The sequence below is a fragment of the Festucalex cinctus genome, chromosome 17, assembly GCF_051991245.1.
Source record: "Festucalex cinctus isolate MCC-2025b chromosome 17, RoL_Fcin_1.0, whole genome shotgun sequence".
Classification (NCBI taxonomy): domain Eukaryota; kingdom Metazoa; phylum Chordata; class Actinopteri; order Syngnathiformes; family Syngnathidae; genus Festucalex; species Festucalex cinctus.
The window spans coordinates 7,499,451-7,524,546 of record NC_135427.1 but is presented as its reverse complement, the minus strand read 5'-3'; the positions used below and the strand labels follow the sequence as shown (position 1 = coordinate 7,524,546).

The 25,096-nt window shown below is 38.9% G+C and overlaps 1 protein-coding gene across 4 annotated transcripts in view; it reads left to right on the top strand.

Annotated features, from left to right (window-relative positions):
- Positions 1–9,355: 9,355 nt before the first annotated feature.
- The window catches only part of LOC144005557 (myoferlin-like), a 23,626-nt gene continuing 7,885 nt past the window's right edge, over positions 9,356–25,096 (top strand). The window contains exons 1-35 of one of the 4 annotated variants that reach the window (XM_077503826.1): positions 9,356–9,473; positions 10,037–10,105; positions 10,568–10,623; positions 10,877–10,968; positions 13,875–13,983; positions 14,052–14,145; positions 14,219–14,373; positions 14,568–14,696; positions 14,780–14,842; positions 14,971–15,021; positions 15,657–15,687; positions 15,747–15,862; positions 15,943–16,069; positions 16,138–16,241; positions 16,315–16,383; positions 16,919–16,962; positions 17,497–17,579; positions 17,722–17,760; positions 18,881–19,005; positions 19,210–19,323; positions 19,445–19,622; positions 19,704–19,828; positions 19,927–20,036; positions 20,106–20,298; positions 20,965–21,120; positions 21,189–21,320; positions 21,464–21,627; positions 21,986–22,100; positions 22,187–22,289; positions 22,582–22,724; positions 22,800–22,970; positions 23,140–23,233; positions 23,334–23,411; positions 23,485–23,666; positions 24,901–25,059. In XM_077503826.1, coding sequence (XP_077359952.1) covers positions 9,467–9,473; positions 10,037–10,105; positions 10,568–10,623; positions 10,877–10,968; positions 13,875–13,983; positions 14,052–14,145; positions 14,219–14,373; positions 14,568–14,696; positions 14,780–14,842; positions 14,971–15,021; positions 15,657–15,687; positions 15,747–15,862; positions 15,943–16,069; positions 16,138–16,241; positions 16,315–16,383; positions 16,919–16,962; positions 17,497–17,579; positions 17,722–17,760; positions 18,881–19,005; positions 19,210–19,323; positions 19,445–19,622; positions 19,704–19,828; positions 19,927–20,036; positions 20,106–20,298; positions 20,965–21,120; positions 21,189–21,320; positions 21,464–21,627; positions 21,986–22,100; positions 22,187–22,289; positions 22,582–22,724; positions 22,800–22,970; positions 23,140–23,233; positions 23,334–23,411; positions 23,485–23,666; positions 24,901–25,059 — 3,780 coding nt within the window. In that variant the 5' untranslated portion in view covers positions 9,356–9,466. Of the gene's footprint in view, positions 9,474–9,865; positions 10,106–10,567; positions 10,624–10,876; positions 10,969–13,874; positions 13,984–14,051; positions 14,146–14,218; positions 14,374–14,567; positions 14,697–14,779; positions 14,843–14,970; positions 15,022–15,656; positions 15,688–15,746; positions 15,863–15,942; positions 16,070–16,137; positions 16,242–16,314; positions 16,384–16,918; positions 16,963–17,496; positions 17,580–17,721; positions 17,761–18,880; positions 19,006–19,209; positions 19,324–19,444; positions 19,623–19,703; positions 19,829–19,926; positions 20,037–20,105; positions 20,299–20,964; positions 21,121–21,188; positions 21,321–21,463; positions 21,628–21,985; positions 22,101–22,186; positions 22,290–22,581; positions 22,725–22,799; positions 22,971–23,139; positions 23,234–23,333; positions 23,412–23,484; positions 23,667–24,900; positions 25,060–25,096 lie in introns of those variants that run through there. The other 3 variants (XM_077503828.1, XM_077503825.1, XM_077503827.1) reach the window with 3 other exon arrangements.

The following is a 25,096-nucleotide window of genomic DNA, read 5'->3' as shown; positions in this document are numbered from 1 at the left end:
TCGTCGGGTACCCATTAATTAAGACTGAAATCTAAAATATCATTATGTGATTTATATGTTTACGGAGAGGGGGAAACTCGGGCTGTTTTCTTGCGTATTACGGAGAGTGAAATTTCCAGCCAAGGGAGGTTTAAAAAAAAACGAAAAAAATAAACTTCGTTTGGAACAGCTCTGCTTGCTTGGTTATCACATTACACACTTTCATAAAAATCAGCAAAATGTGTTTCTATTAAGAGATAAAACTCACTAAAACTAATCATCTCGCACAGTACTGTAGAGGACCAAAACTGCCAAAATTAAAAAATTAATAAATGACTAAATAAAAAAACTAATAAATGAATACAAGTGAAAATAAAAACGGATATACAAATGTATGTAATTCAAAAATTAAGTACAAAAAAAATAATGGAATTGGAAATAAAAATTACAACACGTAAATAAATAAATAAATAAAAGTACAAATAAATATAAAAATAAAAACAAGATAAATGAGCGGAAAGTTTTTATTTATTGAGATTTATTTCTATGTATATATTTATTTTTGTTTTTTCAGTCCCATTTTTTATATTTATATTTATTTTGAGATTTATTTTCATATTTATTTTTTGAATCTCATTTTTTTTGTATTTATTTTTACTTTTATTAATTTATTTAGGGATCTATATTTTTATTGTTTTATTGTATTTATTTTTTTGCATTTAATTGAATTATATTTTTCTATCAATTTTTATTTTCCCTTTAATTAATTAATTAATTAATTAATTAATTTAGTCATTTATTTATTTGTAATTTCGGTAGTTTTGGTCCCCTCCATACAGTACAGCATTAAAATGTGAGAGAGTAAAGACAAATCTTTGAAGACATCCACATGACCATTGTTAACATTGCCAAAAAAATAGTGTTGCTTGTACAAGTAATACAGGTTTTATGATGCAGGCCATTTGACCTTGAAGTTTGGTGGGTCTGCTGTATTCAATTTACCATTACAGAACCGATAAAAAGCAGTTTCTTAGGTCTGAATCTTTGAATGAGCTGGAAAGTAAGCTTATTTGTCTTCATCTTTGGCTTTTTGACAACTCTCAGAGGACTGTGGGTACATTTTCACCCGCCTGAAGACGAACATGAGAAAGGAAGGTTTTCGGACACTCTCGGGAGCATAATGCATTTTTATGAATAGTGTATGAAGCGGAGAGACATCCCCATCAAAGCATTCCTTACATTTCCCTTTGACAGAAGATCTTTTTCACGTCTTTTACAAGCCCACAGCAGTCGGTCTAGACGACTGGCACTCTTGGCCACAAACTCACAACGAGGCAGCAAATCACAGAAAGCAATGAAGACGCACGCGCGCATTAGAGGCACCCAAGCCAGACAATGAAAAATATACTGCGTATGGCCGCAATTGGAGGATTTGCGCCACATCAAATGCACCTAAAATAAAACTCATTCCTCTTTCTTCCTTCCTTTGCTGACAACCTTCGCCAAACATTGGAAGTCTGCAGCCACAGTCGTCGCCAAAAGAGCTTGGCACGTTCCGTCAGACTTGATCGAGCCTTTTATAGTCGCTGGTGCTGACCACTGCTGCAGAAGCCGAAACCTGCACACATGGCAATTATTCATACACAGAAAATTGACTTTTTAGAGATTTTTAAAAATGTACCATGCTGTGGATGTCGTTATTGGAAATGGTGTTTTTGAGTTGGGGACACATGGAGTGACAAATGACAAGGGTAGTAGTGTTAACAGAATACATAATGTCACCCTCTTAAAATAATTGCCATTGTCATTTTTTTTGCTTAAATCATCTCCTCATAGTGCAAATGGTTCCATTTTTTGTGTTTCCTGAAAAAGATGACAATTATTTTAAGAAGGCGTCAATAAAGCAACAATTTTTAGTTAATGAAATAGAAACAAGACTTAAAAAAAAATGAAATGGCAATCTGTTTATACAACTAAATAAAAATGACTATAATTATAGCAAAAATGTCGACTTTTTTAAATGCTATCATTCATGGAGTTTTAAATTAGAAGAATAGAAAAATATCCTGGGGTGCAAAAAAAAACAAAAAAACAAAAACTAATAAAACCACAAATAAAATTGTAAATAGAAATAATAATGGTTAAAAAAAATGAAAACCAGAAAGTAAATAAATACATAAATAAGTAAATAAATAAAACACAAATTAAACCACAAACAAAATTAAGTATTTTGGGGGTATAAACTACCAAACCTACTCATTGAAATAAAAATAAACAAATAAATAAATAAACAAATAATTAAAAAAGTAAGTTAAAAAAACAAAAATAAACAAACAAACAAGCTAAAACTAATAAACCCACAAACTTAAAAAAAAAAATTAAAAAAAGGGGAGAAAAGAAAATCAGAAAGTAGAAAACCTGAAAGTAAAAAAAAACCTACCAAACCCACTCCATGAAATAATAATAATAAAAAAAAATTAAACCCAGAAAGTAAAAAATAAAAAAACACCACTGGAAAAAAAAATAAAAAAATCCCAAACTCCTCTAACCCAGAGGAACCCATTTGCTATTCTCTACACAGCGTGTCCAGGACAGGTAAACAAACTTGTTTGTACAACCGCCATTTAAAACATCTGCACCTCCAGATGTTCTTGACTCAGCAATATGCAGAATTCCTCAGGCTAGAAGATGATTAAAGGTGAAAGTTGAGACCTTTTGTTTGTGTGTGCTAAACATCTGTTGTTGCATTACCCTCAGTTTTGATCAACCTTTTGAAAACGCAGGCCGAACTGAATTAAATCATAACATGAACCCACAGAAGCCTCTCTGTTCCGCTGCCATGAATGTCTCTCACTATGCAGCCAAACATTTGCTGCTACTCATTTTCTCTTCAACTTCTGCTTTCTTATTTGTGGTTCCTTTTATATCCGACATGTGTCCCAAAAATGTCAAATTAGTGAGCCAAACCCGGGTTTATGAACTTTAGTCAATCTTCTGTAAAAAAGAGCTAGAACATGGCAAGTGTATTAGATGGATAAGAAGTCCTGGACATGTGGACAAGAATTCCATTCCTTAAGGGATCTACACTGGGTATAAAAAGTCTACACACCCCAGTTCAAATGCCAGGTTTTCTCACGACTTGAAAGCTGAGAGTCTTTATATACAAAACTACAAAGTATCAACGGAGAGCAGGGCTGGATGCAGATGGCCACGAACAAAAATCTTGACGAAGATACCTCGGCTAAGAAACCTGTTCCGTTCTATATGATGGAATAAAGGCCGAAATGGCAAAATTAGTCTTGTCAAAGTTAAAGCGTTAATTAATTAATCACAAAAAATTATCGCATTAATCATTGTATTACCACAGATTAATCACACTATTAATTTGATGATTCTTTTTAAGCCGACAGTGGATGGTTACATTAAAGGTAGCTGTTGGAGTTTGAGCAATCAACATAACTACGTGCATTAAAGTAAATCATTTAATAAATGTTTACATATGCCATAAGTCATCCCCCCCCCCCCCCCCCATTTTAAATTATGCAAATAATTAATTGATTAGAAAAAGCAGGATGAGCATGTGCAGTGGATATAAATTTTTTAAGACGTCCTCATAACATTAAATGTCGACAAGATTAACACATAACAGGTGCGCTTCAAATTTAGCGGGCAAAATATGTAGGGGGAAAAAAAACCTTCAAAAGTCAGTGATTAATCAAAATTCTAAGATGTGATTAATCAGATTAAAAAAATTAATCGTTTGACACCTCGAGGCAAAATATGAGTGACAAATACATAACTTACAGGACCATAGCAATTGAGACAAAATAATAATAATAATAACCAACATTTGACATGCCAGTTAAATAACAAAAACATGACATTTGAACCTGGGGTGTGTAGACTTTTTATAGCCACAATAACTTCCCCAAATACTACCCAGTTCCTAGAAAACCCGCCGTTATCCTCAGAACTTGGACTGTTTAATTTGATATCCTTCACATCTGTGTGTTTTCAGTCATTTTTAGCATTTACGACGTTGTTTACAACCAGATCGTATATTGTTTGCCACTGCTGGCTCACTGTTAACCCTCAGTTGGCCCAATAAAAACACACGTCAGTTTTGTTTTCCCCTCATGTCTTAACTATTAATACGTAGCTGGCCATGAATGAAGCCACCACAGCAATTTCAAGTATGCCCTTCAACATTTGGTCCTACTTGAGCTTGAGCCAACGTCGACAAACTTCTGAGGTTCACCTCCGGTATGTTGTTGGCTCGCTCATGTTCCACACCGAGTCGCGTCCAGAAGAAGCCACATGATCGCCATCCTTGTCCACAGTCCAGCCGAGCCATCTGGGGAGGCCGAGAGGGACAAAACTTTTCTCGGCCACCTCAAGGATGGCCGCGCTTGCTATCTTCGCCTCGTGAGCTTTCCAACAATGAAAAACCGGCAGACATATTGTCATAGTAATCCGCACAAAAAGTTCAATCAAGGCAGCGGGTATATTTTAAGTGGTTGAAGACGAGAGAGGATTTTCATACAAAAGATTTAAAACGGGAGATTTTGGATTATTAAAAGTGCCAAGAAGACTCCAGTTCAACTTTAGAGGAGGAACTTGTTCACATTTTTCTGATCTCTCATTGCAATCTCCATCACAACAAAAACAATGCTAATGCTAATGCTAAATGCCTTGTGTAAAACCTAAATTAGTTTCACCATTGTGTTTTTGTAGAAGAGCTCATTTAGTCTCGTTTTCTCACAATCCCGTACTAATTTTCAGACCATAAACCACAGTATCATTTCCAAAGTGCTGTACATTAACTCATTCCCACCCAAAAACGTGTAAATACGTTTTTAATACTTTGTCCTTCACTCCCAAAAACGTATTTACGCGTTTTTGGGTTGGAATGAGTTAAAATCCGCACACTATCATACACATAAAATCTAGTAAGACCAACTATAAAATAAAAAACTAAATAAGATATAAAAATACAATAAGCAACAAAAATAAATAAATTAAAATAATTTTAAACCAAATTAAATAATAAAAAAAAAAAAGAAAAAAAAAAGAAAAAAACCCAGAGGACCACAAAATTTACATTGAACTAAACGCCAAGGAATAAAAATTTACTCCACTTGCCTTGCGCACGTACGCGGAAGCAAGCGGTCGCAGCTCATCAAGCCTACACCGCTAAACACAGTTCTGGAAAGGGACATAACTGTGGTTTAGTGGAATGATACCGATTCAGTTCAGGCTAAGTGTCACTGCTGCTTTCAAAGTCCATCTTAAAGGCCCGGCTACACCAAGTTTACATTTTCTGTTGTCAACACTGCACCGCTTTTTGGCATGCTATCTATTAGCTGCTGCACAAACTTCAAGTCAGAAGAACTGTATAGCTTGAGTCCCCATCTCAAACATCAATTTACTTGTGTTAGTCTGCAGATGATGCAGCCGACGGCGCGCCATCCTCCAGATAATGACCTCTCCATCGTGGGTTCGCCATGGCAACGACCCCCAGGGACCTGCAGCGGCCCATGGTCTGGATGTCGGATTTGTGGACACTGCTGGGATTCTGTGACATGAGGTAGAGTTTGTTTGTTTGTTTTTTTTCACCTCAAAATTTTGTTTCTTATTTATTTATGTATTTATTTATTTATTTATTTATTTATTTATTTATTTATTTATTTATTTATTTTTTATTTTTTATTTATCTATCAATATCCTACTCCATTGCATACATAAAAATGTTTTGGTATTAGCTTGAACTAAAATAAAGGCAAATTAGCCATCAAGTGAGATGTATGTATATTATTATTATTATTATTATTATTATTAGTATTATTTTACGTATTACAAAAGGTGCATTAATAAATCAATAAAGTTCAATTTTTTTCAAAAGTAAATACTTGTTTTTTTTTTGTTTTTTTTTTAGAAGACTGTCCTGTTGTTTGGTTTTGGAAAACTCTATATTTTAATGATTTTTTTTTTTAAATATGACCTTTTAACTTTTTTAAAAGCCCCTCTTACTTTAATCTCATATTATGACTTTATCTTGAACAACTTTATTCTCTAAGATTATGACTGTTGATCTGTTCAAAATATGGCTTTGCTCAGGTATAAATAATGACTTTTCTTAAAAGATATGACTTTATTCTCATAACCCATCCATCCATTTTCTTGACCGCTTATTCCTCACAAGGGTCGCGGGGGCTGCTGGCGCCTATCTCAGCTCTGGGCAGTAGGCGGGGGACACCCTGGACTGGTTGCCAACCAATCGCAGGGCACTATTCTCATAACATTGATTTATTTATTTTTTTCCTCAAAAATGGCCAACTTTTAATGGCGAGTTCATTTAGTTATGTAACATTGGAAAATAATTCTCCCCTTTCAGGGCTGCCTGTACCCAAAAATTTTGAGACCACCTGGCTTAAAATACAAAATAGAATGCCTATATCGTACATGCATTGGCCAAAAACTTTAATTCATTCATCAGTTCTTGTTGAATTGTGGCAGTGCTGGGGGTTTTTTTTCCTCTCCCTCCACTCAAATTCACTGATGCCGTGAAAACCTCTGGTCATCTTTTTCAAATGTACTCTTGGAAAGCTCAGCATTGTAGATGCCAGTGAAATACTGCAGCAGATGTGATTCAGCACAAACTTCCTCCATCTCACCAAAGTGTGCGCAGTAAATGTATTTTTATCATCCTCTGAAATCACCTTTAAAAGCTCTCCCTCAGTCTGCAGCTTTCCCAGCCATTAAAATGCCTCCTTAAAATGTCCGAAATAGGATGATAATGAAAAGCAGGTTTCTGAATTAAAAATAAATAAATACTGTCAACTTTGAGGAAGGTATCTAACCATAGAAGAATTATTCTTCATAGTTGGAGACGGGAAGGTGTAACACAAGCGCGCGAGGTGATAAAATCTGCACATCTGCACAGCCAGACTGTCCAGCCTGTGTGTGTTTATGCTGGCTCATACATCATTGGATTCAATGTGTACAGAAGACGTGGGAGTGGAACTCCTCGAGGAAACTACTCCAGACATGAACTCCGAGAGAAATGTACGAAATGTATATGTACAGCCTTCAGTTTGTTGACAGAATACACAACAAATGCAGACATGGGGAGAAGAACTTTTGAAATATGTGTTGGTATCATGTGGTCATGAATCAAATCCACAGTCTGACTTTTGGGTCGCAACCTCGTGTCACCCACAGCTGCAAGTGGGGCATTGTTGCTTTTGTTTTGGCTCCCTGAATAGTTCCAACATTCTGTATGTAAGAGGTTTTATACATAAAATATGGGATCATTTTAGGATAAAACCGTGCAGCCTGTTCGAGTTTGGCAACAACAACAACAACAGAAATGAGACCCAGCGGCTCCATTTTGTTTCCTTGCAGAATCCAACAGTACTCGCAATTATACCTTTGACACCAAAGCTGTGTTTTTAATGTTTGAGCGGTCTTTAATTCTTAGGTTTACACGTTTTTTTTAATTACTTTGGTGTCCTCATTTAGCTACGACATTAGAAATAGTGTTTGATAATAAAATCAAGAAGTTACGTAATAGTGCGGTGAGAACATTGCCTCCGTTTTGAGCGTTTGTGAATTGATTTAGAAGAGATGACCCGCAAAATGAGGTCAGGATCACCTGGTGCGGCAGAGCGCTTTGACAAAGGCCCTTCTGACCGCAGTCTGATTTCCAAGAATTCCACGTTCAATTACAGTATCTAGTTTTTACTTCCCCTCTCACAAAGGGTTATAGGTCACCTCTATGGGGGTGTGTAGACTTTTATTTTATCCAAATTATGCTGCTTGAGCCTCCAGATTGGATAAAAAGTACATTTAAGAATGTCATGAGCTGGAGGGTTGGATCCCAAAACGCAGACCCAAATAAGATTTTAACTATTTATCCACATCGAGAGGCGTAGAACAAACTTGACTAGACGAGAAACAGAGAGTTGCACAGATGGACAGAAAGCAGTAATCCGGCAAACCCAAACACTTCTCAGAATGCTACTACAGACAGTGAATCGATCTGATTGGTTGTCACTAAGTAAAGGATAAAAGACTGACATCACACAGGTCCTGACATCACATAACATCACATAGCGCCTTTCCAGTTGAAACCAGATGATGGTTAAATCAGTTCAAAACAGTCACTTGACCTCACGGTCATGAACCCAAACTTAGCAGGTCATGAACTCAAACTTAACCCTGGCGTGACCCCAGACATAACAGTATACCCCCCCCCCCAAGCATAACCCTTATATGACCCTCGTCATTACAGTAATGACAGACATGGAAAAAAATGATAACCAGTATCGATGTTATGGATGGCCTTAAAAGTCAGGATGAGTATTTGAAATTGGATGCGACTGGAGTGATGTGGTGGACGGGAGGGGGGTTCCGGTGATAATACGGGCGGAAGGGTTCGGGAGAAGCTGTAATTTGTGGAGTGACTGATGGGGTAGACCAGACGGAAGAGAAACGCAGCAGTCGAGATGGGAGGTGACGAGGCTACAGGCCGGCAGCGTGGGAGGTTTGGGATGGGTGGAAGTGATTAATGTTTGGTAAATGGAAGTAAGTGGAGCGGGTGCTGTTATTTATGTGGGCTCGAAATGAGGATGCCATCCAGATTCTCCTGCTGGGGTTGGGAAAATTGGAGGATTTATGGTGACATTTTGAAAGAAAGTGTTTGATTTGTTTGTTTATCAAATTACATGTGTCAGCAACATAAATAGCAGCTTTCTTTCATTTTAATTGCATGTTGTGATAAATACTTTTGAAATTACTCAACTTAAATTGCGCTTTAATCCACTCAGCAATTTGAATGCATGGTGGGAGACAAGAGTTAAGTAAACAGCCCTCCACAAACAGCTAAAAAAAAAAAAAGAAAAAAGAAAAAAAGTGACTGTCATAAAATTCAAACTGTGGATCTGGCGCCCCCGAGTGGAGAAATAAAGCAACACACCCTCAACTTGACGTCTAACATGAACATGATACACAATGATCTTCAAGTGGTAGGAGTTGATGATGATGATGAGGAAGAAAACAAATGTAAAATCGGATCTTCAGAATCAGCAGCTGCGTGTGGGCGGACCTGTTGTCCAGGAGATGAGCAATACTAACCATAAGTCACATGTCCGAGCATTGTGGTCTCTAATCCAGGATGTGAAAAAATGAGTGGCATCATGTATACTTCTCACAAACAACCTGTGCCAATGGAAACATAAAATAAAATGTTTGGTGGTGGACAAATGATGCCGTATTTTATTTTATTTTTTAAAATGATTTTTAACAACAACTAAAACCCACACACATTTTTAGAATAATAATAATGATAAAATTATTATTATTATTATTTACTCAAGAGCCTTGCAAACGTAAATAGGCACGAGAGCAGTCACGTGACCAGGTAGGTAGCTCGAAGCAGGTGTATCTAATTTGCCTCCTAGGAATGTAACGTAGACGCCAGACGACAATGGAAGGTAGTATACTTATTTATCTCATTATTATTGTTTTTTAACGCCACATTTTGTACAAATATATATTTTTTTAACCATACACAAAAACATCGCGACTCCTGGTACTCACAGCCGGGTAGACATCATAAATACATACGGCCACTAGATGGAGACAAAGTATAATATATTTGCCGAACCTGGGGGGGGGGTAAAGTGAAGGTTTGCAGTCAATTTTTGTTTAGTGGCGTACAAAGTCACCTTCACAAAATCAATGGTTGATTTAAATCTTCCCCGGTTAGCTATTTCCCGTTTTAAATTCAGTTTTGTGTCAACGTCTCGCAGAATGGCAGCAGCTGCCCACGATCTGTCCCCACTCAAGTATAATTACACAGCCGTGGCCCGCCCTCTTTTCCACTTCCCAACTCTACACTTGGAAATAAACTTTTGTCTGCGTCCCGGACGCTTCCGTGAAGATGCCAGGGTTGCTTATTTCTCAAGGGATTGACCATTTCACTCAATAACTAACGTTTGCTTTCTTTTTTCCTATTTTTTTGAAAACTGGATCATCATGTTACGGATTTTGGTAGAATCAGCTACAGGTCTGCCAAAAAAGAAGGTTGGAAGTCCTGATCCAATCACGACAGTGGTGTTTAGAGGTAAGGGTCTTTTTTCTTTTCTGTTTTTAATCCTGTGCTTCAATTCAATTTAACAAGTTTATAAAAATAACAAACGTTATCTAAGGACAAATTCCAGCAAATTGTCCCTACGTGTTCAAACATTCCCAGTTGGATGTAAGTCAGGAAAAAAAAAAAAAATGTTGGAATGAGACGAGTTCTAAATGGTTTTCAAGTTGGGTCACAGCTAAATGGTGACCAGGGGCAAAATGGCTTCAATCACTACAAATGTGTGCAGCTCAGCAGTCACCTATACCCTGCAGGTGTGGCTGCTTCTCTTCCTCTTCTTTTTTTGCTTCCCCTTATAAGGCAACAACTGCAGCTCCATTGTTGCATCCGTAAAAATGGCCAGAAAGAACATTTGTGAAGAGACTACTGCTAATTTTTAATGTTGCTGGCATGACTTGTGATCGTAAACAAATGTTTTTTTTGTTTTATTTTCAGATGAAAAGAAAAAAACAAATGTAGTTGACAGTGAGGTGAATCCGGTATGGAATGAGGTAAATATTTGTGTCTGGAATATATTGGATTTTTTTTTTTTTTTTTTGTCCAATCAGATCTCAGCCAGTATCTGTTGCCATGTCAGTCAAATCTGCCAATGTAACTTAAACGATTACCAATGAGACTTTTTCTTGAACCCATCAGATTGTCAGCATTTTTACATCCAATGATTATTTTAGCCCCCATATTTACAAAAAAATATAATAATCTTGTTACATCAACGTTTGATACTTGCTTCATTTGACCTCACAGGTGCTTGAGTTTAACCTGAACGGAGCGGCGCTCGAACCCAACTCCCATGTTGATGTGATTGTGAAAGACTCCGAGACCTTTGGGAAGGATAAGTAAGTGGCGTACACCCCCACCCCGGTGATTTAGCTCCCAGTTTTTGGCTTTTGGCTTTCTGTAAAGGGAGGGTCGTCGTGATGACAGAATTGGAGGGGGGGGGGGGGGGGGAGTCTATAAAGTTGGGCAATTGACAAAATAGATTTTCTAGAACTTATGTGGCTTCTGTGATAATAGCAAAAAACAGTTTGCTGGCTGCTTCTGCCCCCTCACACCCCTCTTGCCATGCCGAGACTTGCCGAGCCGTGTGGGACGACTGATCGTGATTGGGCAACAATGGACGGATGAATTGCTGTTTGTGCTCTCCGCCAGCGAGGATGGGGAGAAATTCTCTCCAGGATTCTAGTTCAATCATGTCTTGACAATATGACATGAGCACGTTCATGTCTAACGTTCTGCGAGAAGTATTTGCACCAAAGCAGCTCATGATTCTAAATGCAGAATCACATATGGGACGAATTCAGACTAGCCACAAAGAATGTTTCCTCTGGCACTAATTATTGCTGTGCAACTTTTGAGCTTATGAACAGATTTTGTTTTTTTTGTTTTGTTTTTTTTCTCTTGTGCATGTCCAAGTTCCCCCTTCTATGTGACAGTCCTAACTGAGGGGAGGAGCTTTTCCAACTCTCTGGCGTATGAGTCCACGTTGAGCAAAGTTTTCCACTTGGCTTGTCTGACACATTCCCTAAAGATGTATGCAGTCATAGCACAGGGCTTCCCCCCCCCCCTCCCCATTGAGTAGTTTTCCAGATTCTGTTTTTGTCCTCAATCTCCATTGTCATGGCAATGTAAAAGGGGAGGGGCCACGCCAACGGTTGCCCTCTGGACTGATTAGATTTTCCAAATTAGAAGCAGCACTGTCGTGATCACATCATATGATTAGCAGATTCCTTCAGTGATGACCCGACCACACCGGTCTGCAACCTGCGGCTCCGGAGCCACCTGTGACTCTTTCGTTCCTCTCCTGTGGATATCTTAAAAAAACAAAATAAAATAGTATGAATTATTATTTTTTACATTTTTTTTTATTTTTTTTTTACATATGTATATAAAATATTCTTTAAATAAATTGATTTAGATTTTAAAAAGTGAATAATTAAATATGCCAAAAATGGCAGAATCAAAATTTTTAATTTGTCAGAGATGAAAGGTCGATGATTTATTTTTTTTAATTACCTAAAATGTCCAAATCGTGACAAAATGTCCAAAAAAGAAAGAGGAAAAGTAGAAAATTTCCATAAAACGGCCATGAAATTGCCAAAATGGCAGAGAATAAAAAGTTCAATTAGTAACCATAAAATCTCCAAAAACAAAAAGCAGAAAATTTCCATAAAAATTTAGAATTGGAAAAATATTTTTTTTAAAAAGGCAGAAAAGATAATGTTCAAAAACAAAAGAAATTCAGAAAATTGCCATAAAATGTTCACAAAATTAAAAAAAAAAAGTCAGAAAATTGATTTAAGAAAAGGCAAGAAAGAAAATGTTTTAAAGGTAAAAATAAATAAAATGTCTAAATACAAAAGAAGAAATCCCCCAAATTACTATAAAATGTCCAAAACAAATGCCAAAAAAATGTCAGACAATTGATAGCAAGAAAGGCAGGAAAAAAATGTCAATAGCTTTAAAATGTCCAAAAATGGAGAGAGGCAGAAAAATGACCACATGTCCATAAAATTGCTTAAAACATCAGAAATTTGACGCAAGTCAGAAAAGACTAAAAATGTACCCACAAACAGCCTGCTTCCACCCTGTGCCAAACGTTTTGGAATACAACCCTTGTTTTCTTTGCTCTTTATGTTAGTTTGTACTCTAAACCAAATTCAGCTCAATAAGTGAAGTGTGGTCAGTAACATTTGAGTGTATGGCTTTTCTCAGAAAACAATTTAGCGATAGTTCAACCTTATACTGAAGATCGTCAGACTAGTGTCATTACTTATCGGCTATTAACTAAACAGTCCTACTTTGTGATGTAATCCGTTTTAGTCTGAAAGCAACAGAGGAAGAAGATGAATTTTCAAGGACAAAGTAGATGTTTTTGTTTTTGTTTTTTTGTGTGTACAAAATGGTCGGTTGATGCAAACATACCAGGCCTGTAGAGTCACTGACACAAATCAACGTCCCTCTTGATGAAGGACACGACGTCCTGCCGAGACTACAGCACACTATCCTCCCTTTAAAAAAAATTCTTGTCCAGCTGTTTTTGTTTGGCCACAGTGTGAATGTGCACAGCTGTCGACAAGCTTTCTTTATCACTATTTTGGTATATTTGTATTATGTGACACATCTAGCATTGGCTGAAATATCAAAAACACATACTGAATATCAAAATCCTGCTTTTCCTTCTTTTGCATAAGTAAGATGTTGGATACAAACTGTGTTGTCATTGGCAACACAGGATGATCAATCAATCATCATAACTCCTCATTTTGCAGTTGAATGTGCGCTGATTGGCCAGACACAATTATTGCTTGTTATTCAATTCCCATTCCCTCAAGCAAATTCCAAATTGAAAAATGTATATCAATTTGTCCTTGAGGTGCCTTTTATATATCAAAATTCTACCAAGTCAAGTTGCTCATACTTGTTCAACTAGTGTTGAAGGCTGCTTGGGGATCATGTTGGAATTGTCAATTAAATGTTGTTTACTTGCTGCTTTGTGACGGGCTTGCTCCCAGACTGCATTTGTTTGCCTCAGCAGGCGGGTCTTGTTAGCTCTGGGTGGTGACCTTAATTGTGACCCTTTTTTTGTGAATGACGTCTTTACAGCACTTTTGTGAGTGCGGGGCTCATAAATTTATGACTAATATGTTGGCGACGAGCCTCATTGGCAGCCAGCCGGAGGTGAATTGACGCGGGGAACTCAAGATACGTTTCTGTTCATTAGTGTGATGTTTTTTTCTGGCAGATTCATCGGGTCAACAAGAATTCCTTTGAGAGAACTTGCTTCTGGTCAAATCAGATCTCTACCGTCGAAAAATGTGCATTTGCATGATGAGAACGGCCACAATATTGGTGTAAGTACATTTTGCGATTACTAAGATAACATGGATAGAAAATTGAGAACCCGATCGTTTCCTTGCAGGCGACCATGAACCTCGTCATTGGCTACGATCCTCCGCCCAATGCGAACCAAAACGCAGATGAATCTCAAGATGGCGACTCCACTGTGGATTCTGGTAAGTTGAACTACCAAGACTTGATATCATGACACCACCCAGATACACGTAACGTTCACGTCACCCCATTCAGGCGGTGGAGAGCAAGGTGACGAGACGGAGCCTGACGGGGCCCCGAGTGGTCCTGCGACCCGCCCCTCCTCTCGCGGGAAGTCCGCTAGCCTCCGCAGGCGCATCGCGAGGTCGCAGAATCGACACCGGCTGGTCAACAAACCTCAGGACTTCCAGGTAAGTGGAAATGTGAATTGACTGATTTGAGCATTTTACGCAATAAAGACATTTTGTGACATTTTTGTTATGAAATGTTTCCAGTGTAAAATATGTGCTTTGGCTAAATAAAGGTTGGGATACATTTGGGCAGCTTCACACTTCCTCCTTGGATGTTAGCCCTCTCACACGTTCCCATGTTGTCTGTCTGTCAGATCCGCATCCGTATTATCGAAGCCCGTCAGTTGCCAGGCAACAACATCAAGCCGGTGGTCAAGGTCCAGGTGTGCGGACAGACCCACAGGACGAGAATTAAGCGGGGAAACAACCCCTTCTTTGACGAGGTACTCCAAATTTTCTGTTTTTTTGTTGTTTTTTTGCACGTGGATAGCTTTCAAAATATTTAACATATTTTGCTTTTGAACAGATGTTTTTCTATAATGTCCACATGCTTCCATCAGACCTGTTTGAACAGAACATCAGTTTTCGGGTAAGTGGACCGAAATGAGTGTCACTGCTTATTTTGGTGGAAGGTGAGTTTTTTTTGTTTTTTTTTTCCACTTTTTTGTTTTTGTTTTTGTTTTTTAATGAGTTTCCATTTTTTTGTGCTTCCTGCAGGTTTACAATTCCTACTCTTTGAGGGCCGACAGTCTCATGGGAGAATTTAAGGTGCCATTTTGAATTTATATGTCGTATTTGGCCATGCACGTTCAAATTGTTTGGAATGTGTGTTTAGTCACAGTAAATTCTGTAGAGTAAATTTTACTCTAAACAGAGTCGATTTGGTCCCACTCTAAATTGAGTAAAATTTACGCTCTGAGATTAGAAGAGAGTGTGCTAAAAAAAAAAAAAGTCACTAAAGGGTTGAGGAACAAATCCACAACTTCAGGTATTAGTATATAACACTCATGTCATCTGGAATCTTCTTAACTCTGAGAGATCAAAAATAATAATTTTGGTCTCCTTGGATGTAAGCAAACAGTAGGAGTGGCATAGCTCAGGTGGTAGAGTGGCAATCACCAAAGCTGAAGGTCGTGAGTTCGTTCCTCAATTCACATGTAACTTTTCAATGTTTTTTTTTTTAATAAACTATTAAAATTTTGTCAAAATTTCTCCTTGTAAAAAAAAAAAAAAAAAAAAGTCGTTAATAGGGTTTTTTCTTATATGCTAGACAAAAAATAAATAAATCTCTTCTAAGTGTAAATTTTACTCCATTTAGAGTGGGATCAAATAGGCTCAGTTTAGAGTCAAATTTACTAATCTGGTTCATCTTTTTTTTTTTTTTTTTTTGTCTTCTCACACAGCTGGATGTCGGCTACGTGTACGATGAATCAGGTAAGATTTTGGCAAACCGCATTTGTCAATGCTGCAGTATAGAGTCACTTCCACTGCAGGCCACTGCATCATGAGGAAATGGCTGCTCCTGAACGATCCGGATGACTCCAGCTCTTGCGCAAAAGGATACCTGAAAGTCAGTCTTTTCGTGGTCGGGATCGGAGACGAGCAGCCGGTAAGAACGTTTAACTTTGATTTTATCTTCTTCTCTCCTCGTCGTGTCGATAAACGTGTTGCCCCTTTCCGCTCACACAGTCCGAGAAGAGGGAATCGAATGACGATCAAGATGATATCGAAAGCAACCTGCTGCTCCCAGCTGGTGTCACGCTACGTTGGGCCACGTTGTCGCTGAAGGTGTTTAGGGCGGAAGACATACCCCAAAGTGAGATTTAGCATTTTGATTGAAGCCAAGAGATGAAGGGCCTTAAAAGATGGATTTTTAATTTTTAGTGGATGATGCCTTCATCCAGTCACTGAAGCACGTTTTTGGGGGAAATGAAAATAAGAAGAACCTGGTGGATCCTTTCATCGAGGCTCGTTTTGCTGGCAAAAAGGTTCGTAGTCGTTCATCTCATTTACACGCCGTCTACTGTGAGAGGATACTTATGCCTCGTCTTGTCCTTGCAGCTATGTACTCAGATCATAGAGAAGAACGCAAACCCGGAGTGGAACCAAGTTTTAAATCTTCAAGTCAAGGTGATTAACTCATTCACTCCCAACCATTTTTACTTAAGTGTTTTCCTGGATTTTGACTGATTTTTCAAGGCTTGCGAAATATTGTGTTCTATTGCTATAAAAATATGGAACATACCAAAAGAGAGATTAGAGTCTCTTCTTTTATCAGGAAAAAAAAAAAAAGTATATTCCGATCTGTTTCTGCTGTGCAGCAATAGAACATAGCTAAGTTTCGTCGTTTTTCACAATTCTGCTTAGAACTGTGGGGAAATCAGCTTGTTTTAACATGGCCTGGTTGATCTCTTATACTCTGCTGCCACTCAACCATTTTCTGCAGTAGAGAGACTGCATCAAAGCCTTCTCTATGCTCTGGCAAAACAAAAAAACGTATAAATACGTCTTTGGGACACTCCAAAACTCCAAACATTTAAAATATGACATATTTATACGTTTTTGGGAGCTAATGAGTTAATATTGTAAATCTTAGATTGTGTTATCTGACACCAAAGTACATCATGATGAAAGAATGTTTGAGGTCTTCTCTCTTCTCTTGTAGTTCCCCTCCATGTGTGAGCGTGTTAAACTGACAGTCTTTGATTGGTAAGTCACAAATGAACTAGCATGCTGCTACTTGGCACTGGGAATTTTCAGCACGCTCTATTTCTGCGTTGTGGTCAGCTTCACTCAACTGTGCTCCATCACCAGCCGTCTGAGAATTATGTGGCCCGTGAGTCAGACTTTACTGGCCCCTCCCTTCCCTCACAATAACAAACTCTGTAATCCTGTTGGCAGAGTCTTCCGGCTCATTTTCATCACCACGTACTCCTGAGCGAACAATATGACTGATAAGGCAGGTCCAGGAAGACGCAAGGGAAATGGGTGCAAGAGGGAAAAAACTTTGACTCATTTGACTGTTTTCGGTTAAACGGACTTTTTGGAGGTCACGTTCAACAGCTGTGTGACAAACGTGTTTGCTGTTGTGGCTAGTGATGGCAAATCCACCAAATGATGATTTTAAAAAGCACAGCATGGGAATGCATTGTGGGATTTGCACGTTATCCTTGAGTTTATCTTGCCCCATGAATGCGTGCGCTGAGCTGTGTGTTAATGAATGTGAGTTATGTGTGACTGCAGGGATCGCGTGACTGGGAATGATGCTGTTGGCACCACATACCTCAACCTGGCCAAAATAGCCTCCTCTGGGGGCGAAATAGAAGGTATGCGTAATGATTTATTTTACATGTTTTATGGTGTTCATGGTTTTCCTGTAAAGGAAAAGCAAAGCTTTAAACATTTTTTTTAATGACTTCTAAATGGTTCCTTTTAATTTCTCTTTTTTTTTTTTTTTCCTGGAATTAGAGGAACATGCAGGAAATGCGGAATTGTCGACATTTGAAGGTTCACCTGTGCTCTCCTTTGCTGTGTTGCATGTGTGCATTAATAATATTGTGCAAGCTATAAACCGCTCAGTGCTGCCTTCCCCAGCTACATCGCAGTTCATCTACTAACCACCCGCTATATCACATTGTTTTTGGTATTCATTATAGTGTGGACATTTGCATTATAGCAGCCATTTTTACACATATAGATAGCTTTGCATTTTTTCAAATCCATTTACATTGTTTTTAATTTAAGTTGTTTTAATATATTTTAAGGTTAAGTATAGAAGTGTATTGCATCCACTTGGTGGGAAAAACCCCCCTCCAGTTTTCCTAATTTTATTTGAGGGGGGGAGCTTTTTTTGTGTAATTTTGTTTTTTTTTTTGTTAAATTTTCTGTTTTTCAGAATTTTGTTTTCTGTTTTACTGTATTTTTTTTTTCCTATTAACAAAAACACGAAAGACGGGGGGTGTGGGGGTGGGACTTTTTTTTATTTTTTATTTATTTATTTTTTTTTAATTAGTCAAAGTCAAGTCAGAAAAAAAATGATTAAAAAAAAATTAAAAGGTAAAAAAAAAACAGAAGCTGGTACTCTATTTTTTTAGGAGTATTTTTTTAAGCTCAGTACTACAAGTGACTTGTTGCAGACTCACTAATGGCGAATATTTTCCCACATACCTCCAACGTACCCTTTGATTACTGTATATCACTCATATGGCTCAGTTAAGTATACGTTAATATGTTTGACAGAAAAAAAATATTCAGAAAAATGGGAAAAAATACCAAAGCTCCCCCACAAAAATTAGTTAGAATTATTATTTTTTTTTCTTCAAGTGAATGCAGTACGCCTCTGTAGTTAAGCACTTCTTAATAAATAAATAAATAAAAAGTTTTTTTTATAAGTTCACCTATATCTTCAACATGTCCCTTGCAAGGAATTTGGGTTCTCTGTAATTCAGATGTTGTTTCACCTCCGAATGATTTTTTTGTCTCATAATCAATGTGCAGTCTTGTCCTCCAACCACTTCCCGATCAAGAGCCGCTTGCTAACAAGCTTTTCACTGCATACTAACAAGCTCAAGCTTTCTATTCTGCATAGTCAAATCCAAACCTAATTTGTGTCTGTATCTACATGAAGCCGCAACGGGCGAGTCGGAGGTTGGTTTCCTGCCAGCTTTTGGTCCCTGCTACATCAACCTCTATGGCAGCCCCAGAGAGTTCACTGGACTGCCAGATCCATACGAAGATCTGAACTTGGGGAAGGTAATGGTGACAAACCATTTTGGTGCACTTGAAAACGCTGTTTGGTGCTCGCAGGCAAATTATTTGGCAAGCTGCTATGAGCGGATGAATATTGATATTCGATTTGACTTGTAGATGGAGAGCATGAAACAGTTGACAGGAAATAATAATAGTCATGCCAGTTCTAGTAGTAGTTGTCTGATTTTTTTTTTTTTTTTTTAACAGGGTGAAGGCGTGGCCTACAGGGGCAGGGTCCTGGTTGAAATGTCCACTAAGTTAGAGGGCAAAGTTGACAAAGCAATTGACAGCATCCCCAGTGATGACATCTTGGTGGTACAGGTAACACTAAGTCTTGATTACCAAAAGATATAAAAAAGAAGAAGGCATTCCAATCCATTTCAAATCCCCCAAAAAAAGTCTCGTAACTTCTTTTTGATGTTTTTTCCTCTTTTTACATCAGAAATACCAGCGGAGACGCAAGTACTGTCTCTGTGCGGTCTTCCACAGCGCCTCCATGATACAGGAACCAGGCGAGCCAATTCAGTTTGAGGTCAGCATCGGTAACTATGGCAACAAACTGGACACCACCTGCAAACCGCTGGCCTCCACCACTCAATATAGTTGCGCCGTGTTTGATGGTGAGTGAGCCACAATTTGGATTACTACTGATCTAAAGACAGTGATTTTTTTAAATAATAATATCATGTCCTGTTTCCAAGGTAACCACTACTATTACCTGCCATGGGCGGGCACCAAGCCAGTAGTCGTAGTCACCTCATTCTGGGAGGACATCAGCCTCCGGATGGACACGGTCAATATCATCCTTTACATCTATCGCCACTTGGTAAGGCTCTGTTTTATTCTCAAAGAAAATAATGTTTGTTTTTTTTTTCCTTGTTTTGTTTTTTTGCCGAAAGCTCACCAATGATTTTATTGCTCTAGCAATCTAACCTGGAGGCCTTTAGAACGGCGATCTCAGCTAAAGCATCTGACAACCAGCTATCTGGCGTGTGGGTGAAGTTGCTGAGTCAGCTGATTGAAGATCTAGAAAAGTAAGTGAAGGATCGAAATCATACGACTTTTTCCTGGACCATATTAGATTGACTGACTTCCTCCTCTAGTTTCCCAACACCGGAGCTGGAGGGCCGCTCCAACCTGACATCCCTGGACATTCAACTCAAGAAGCTGCGAGACAGCGGCTTGAAGAGCATCAACCAGGCAGCCCGACGCATGAGAGAGGAGGCCCAAGACATCCCCGACACTCTCGCCGACATCGAGTCGTGGGCGGAGAAACTTGAGATGCTTGCGGAAGAGGTAAAAGCACAAAAAAAAAAAAAAAAAAAAAATGTAAATTGCATGTTCAAATGTATTATGCAGTTATTCATTTTAACTTAAGTCATTTTTTTTGTTTTTTTCAATTTTTAATAAAGAGGTGTCAGGCGATTCAATAGTTGATTAATTGCAAATTTTATCTCTTCTAAATGTACAATAATAAGTTTTCATATTCTTAACATAAAAGTGGAAAAATGTTTACTAGAAATATGGCTGCATCGTTTAGTCATTGAAACAGTAATTTCATAATTAATAAAATTGAGTTAAATTAAAGATTTACTGTACTGTAAACGAGTGTGATATAGGTTTGTGCTGGTCATTTTTTCTGCCACTAGATGGCATAATTGCGTTTAAGATAGTGACAGCTCAGTGCATTTTTTTTCTTTTCATATGAAGAGCTATCTAATCTTTAACATGAAGTACCTTGTGAAATTCTGCACATTTTAAAAAACAAACATGCATTATTATTAAATGTATCACTGCTAAATTTTGACGTGGACGTGTCTGCTGCGTTGCGACTGGAATTCCCACCAGTACAGTTTTTCCAAGTAAGGGGCAGTCATTAACCCCACGTTAAAAATTTACTTTTAAATGAACACACACATTTTGACACCCCCAATTAATTATTATTGTAACTTGTATCTTCAGCCCCAGAACAGCATGCCCGACGTGATCATCTGGATGCTCCGCGGCGAGAGGAGGGTGGCCTACAGCCGCATACCAGCTCACCGAATCCTCTACTCCACATACTGTGAACAGGCCTGTGGACAACACTGTGGGAAAACCCACACCATCTTTTTAAAGGTACGGATGACACTCTGATGAGAATCTGGGCCATCCAAGTCTAAGCCGGGCTGCCATGTTCCTCTCAGTACCCCATGGACAAGAACAGAGGCTTGAAGGTGCCCGTTCAGATCCGAGTCAACATGTGGCTGGGTTTGTCCGCTCATGAGAAGAAGTTCAACTCCTTCTCCGAGGGAACTTTCAGTGTGTTTGCAGAGCTGGTAGGTCAATTCAAATAAATGTCAAAGCCAGGCACAAACTTGGCGCAGAAATTGCAGGAGGCGGCGAGGACGTTGTTCACTCGGAATTTGTTTTTATTACGAACCCTGTAGCAAATCTTGGCGTTGTGTCTCTGGTTTTGCAGTATGAGAACCAAGCCAGTATGTTTGGAAAGTGGGGAACCACAGGGCTGGTGGGGCGCCATAAATTCTCCGACGTAACCGGCAACCTCAAGCTGAAAAAGGAGTACTTCATGCCCCCCCGAGGATGGGAGTGGGAGTCGGACTGGTTTATTGACCCGGAGAAAGCGTGAGTGCAACTACAAGACCACTCTGCCAATAAGAATTTGTCCTCCATGAAAACTTTCATTGCTTATTATGAACGCTTTCAGGATGGTTATTTATGATGCTCTGCAGAGGAAATGAGTCAGCCGCTTGTATTTACATTCCTCTCGTGCCACAGACAAGGATTTATTGAGAAAATATCGTGGCTTGCCAGGGAGGTGAAAGGGTTGCTTGATCCCTGTGCCTCCATCTTAACATGTGACTACATCTTCACTGTGCTGTGTAGAGCAATTAAATGTCGAGGCGTTTTTTTGGGTTAATTTTTCCTCTCCTGTCCTTATAATACTATATCCATGTACCTAATTTGCCTTATTGTGTTGTAGTCTCTTAACAGAGGCAGACGCAGGACACACCGAATTCATGGATGAGGTTTTCCAAAATGAGACCCGCTTCCCTGGTGGAGAGTGGAAAGCAGCCTCCGAGCCCTTCACCGACGTGGTAAGAGCACACGCATGCAAATACGGTATCCCGGGAAGCTGTTTTTTGTTCATATTTCAGTGAACAAAATATGTCGTGTGGCGCAGAATGGAGAGAAAAGCCGAAATCCAGGAGAGTTTGAATGTCCTCCCGGTTGGGCCTGGGAAGACGAGTGGACAGTTGATGACAACAGAGCGGTGGATGATCAAGGTCAGATCAATCTTTTTTTATTTATTTATTTTTTTAAGCGAATAACATGACCAATGTAAATAGTATTCATCACACAATGATTGCTGATGTGTTAATTTTGAGTTAAAGATCATTTAACACCACTTTTCTTTTCTTTTTTTTTTAAATGCACAATTGATCGCCCCTTACTTGAAAAGTCTTAATCGTGAGTTAATTAATGAAGTCATGTGATTTATTACGATTAATATTATTTTTTTTTTTGTAAAATTCACCTGTTCAAATATTAAATATGAGAAGTATTTGGTTTCTACAGGGTGGGAATATGGACTGACCATTCCCCCAGATGACAAACCTCGGTCCTGGGTGCCGGCAGAGAAGGTGTACCATGTCCACCGTAGGAGACGGGTGGTTCGACCTCGCAGGAGAGCCGCACTTCCTGCAGGGGCAGCCGTTGAGGTCAGCCTCTCATCGGCTTTTTTTTTTTCTCCCACATTTTCGAAATATGAATCAAACATGTTACTTTGCGCGCAGAAGCGGGACCACGGCGATCCGGAGGGCTGGGAATTCTCGTCGCTGATCGGCCGCAAGTTCCACAGGAAGGAGCGGTCGTCAGATACGCTTCGCCGGAGGCGGTGGAGGAGAAAGATGGCGCCGGAAGACCGCTTGGGAGCATCGGCCATCTTCAAGCTGGAAGGTGCACTGGTGGGTATAAATCAGCAATTTTGTTCCCATTCCTGAGACCTAGCTTGTCTGAGATATAAACTCGCATACTAAGACGAAGTCTGAAATCGGGAACCAGTTCTCGTATTCAATATTTGCTCATGTATTAGTGTCATTTCCCTCAGCAGTCCTTGTTGACTTACTCTTACAGGGTGTTGATACGGACGAGAAAGAGAAGAGCTCCAAGGGCGATGTCACGAAGATGTTTGGTGCTAACACACCCACTGTGTCCTGCTCCTTAGACAGTGAGTGATGCACGCAGAGATGACTGCAGGCATAAATAGAAATGACTGCCCACAATTTGCATAATGCATATGTGGTTGTGTTCTTCCCCAACTCCTTCAGGGTCATGTATATATCACTTGCGTGTTTATGTCTATCAAGCAAGAAACATGACATCTATGGACAAAGACAGTTTTTCTGGTATGTTGGCCCCATATGGGTGAAATTAATTCACATTTTTCCACATTAGAAAATTTTTTTTTTTTCTTGACAGATCCCTATGCCCACGTCTCCTTCCTCCATCTAAGTAAGACAACAGAGAAACTGCGCGCAACGTTAAACCCAACCTGGGACCAAACCCTGATTTTCAACCACGTGGAAATTTACGGGGACCCGCAGGCTCTTGCGCAACATCCCCCGGATGTTGTCATAGAGTTCTACGACCATGACCAAGTGGTAACTACGCAAAGGGAGTCATTTAGTAGACTCTAGTCTGAGAAAATGCGCTCTGTTAAAACCGCTTGATTTAATACATAAATTAAAGTTAAAAATGTAATTGATTTTTACATAAACTTTCTAAGTTGCTAACATTATTATTATAAGATGAGTTGAAATTAAATAATAATGATAGTAATTACATCAACTTGATTTAGCATGCCATGTACACTCAAAATTCTGGTTGGCTGAAAACAAAATTCAAGTTGGCATAACTGAATAAACTTGGCAACTTAATTTTCTCAACATTGACTCCATTTTGATTATTTGAATTCTCCCACAATGCCTTTCATCTTGTTCAAGCTGTAAATACCAGTTTTCCTTTCTGTTCTCTATAATGTGTTTGCGTAGTGACTTAATGATTACTACAGTGTTATGAATCAGAGGATTTATATTTTTATTCTTTTATTATTCATTAGTGACATTAAAATACATGTGAGGGTTGCGCCAATACTAAAAAGTGTCTGCTGTTTACTGAAGGAAAGTGGGAGTCAACCCCCCCTCATATTGATGGCAATATGTTCTATGCAACCCCACTCGTCTAAATACGGTATTTTGGTTAATATTGTGTTAGTAGTATATGAGTTAAGCAGCAAAATCCAGTAGTTTTTAATCAATATCAGAAGGCGGCCATCTTGCCACATGCTGTGGAGTGAAAATGACAACACAGTTGGTCTCAGGAAACAACGAATCACAGCGCAGCTTCAGAAAACAGTTGAGCTGTGATTGGTCATTGCCTCCTAACTGTGACGTCATCTTCAGTCAACAGCAAGTGGCAAAATGGCCGCCCCTGAGATGGATTAAAAACAGCTGGAATTTGCTGCATAACTCATATTCCACAAATGTAATATTAATCAGAATGTCATGTTAAGTTTCATCAGTTTTCACAAATCTATTTAAAATTGTAAGTAATTGAGCTTTTTTTTCACATGGCCCTGGTTGATCTCCTTTGCTCTGCTGGCCGTTTGTGTAATAACTACAATTTCTGCAACCGTTCTTTGCAGTTGAGAGGCTGCATCAAAGCCTTCTGTATGCTCTAGCATTAAAAAAACAAACGTATAAATACGTCTTTGGGACACTTAGAACATAAAAAACCCCGTATTTACACGTTATTGGGAGCAAATGAGTTAAGTGTTTTCAATTGTTGCTCACTACTGCACCCCACTGAATATAGCTAATAGTGTTGCTTGTCCAGGGCAAGGATGAGCTCCTGGGTCGGTGTGTTTGCTCTCCGTTGGTGAAGTTGAACCCCAACATGGATCAGATGCCCAAATTGCTGTGGCACCCCATCATGCAGGGGGGCCGCGAGGAAGGCCAGGCACTTGTGGCCGCTGAACTTATCCTCAAAGATAAGGTCTGCAAACTAAGAAATGTCAATCGATGAGTTTTTG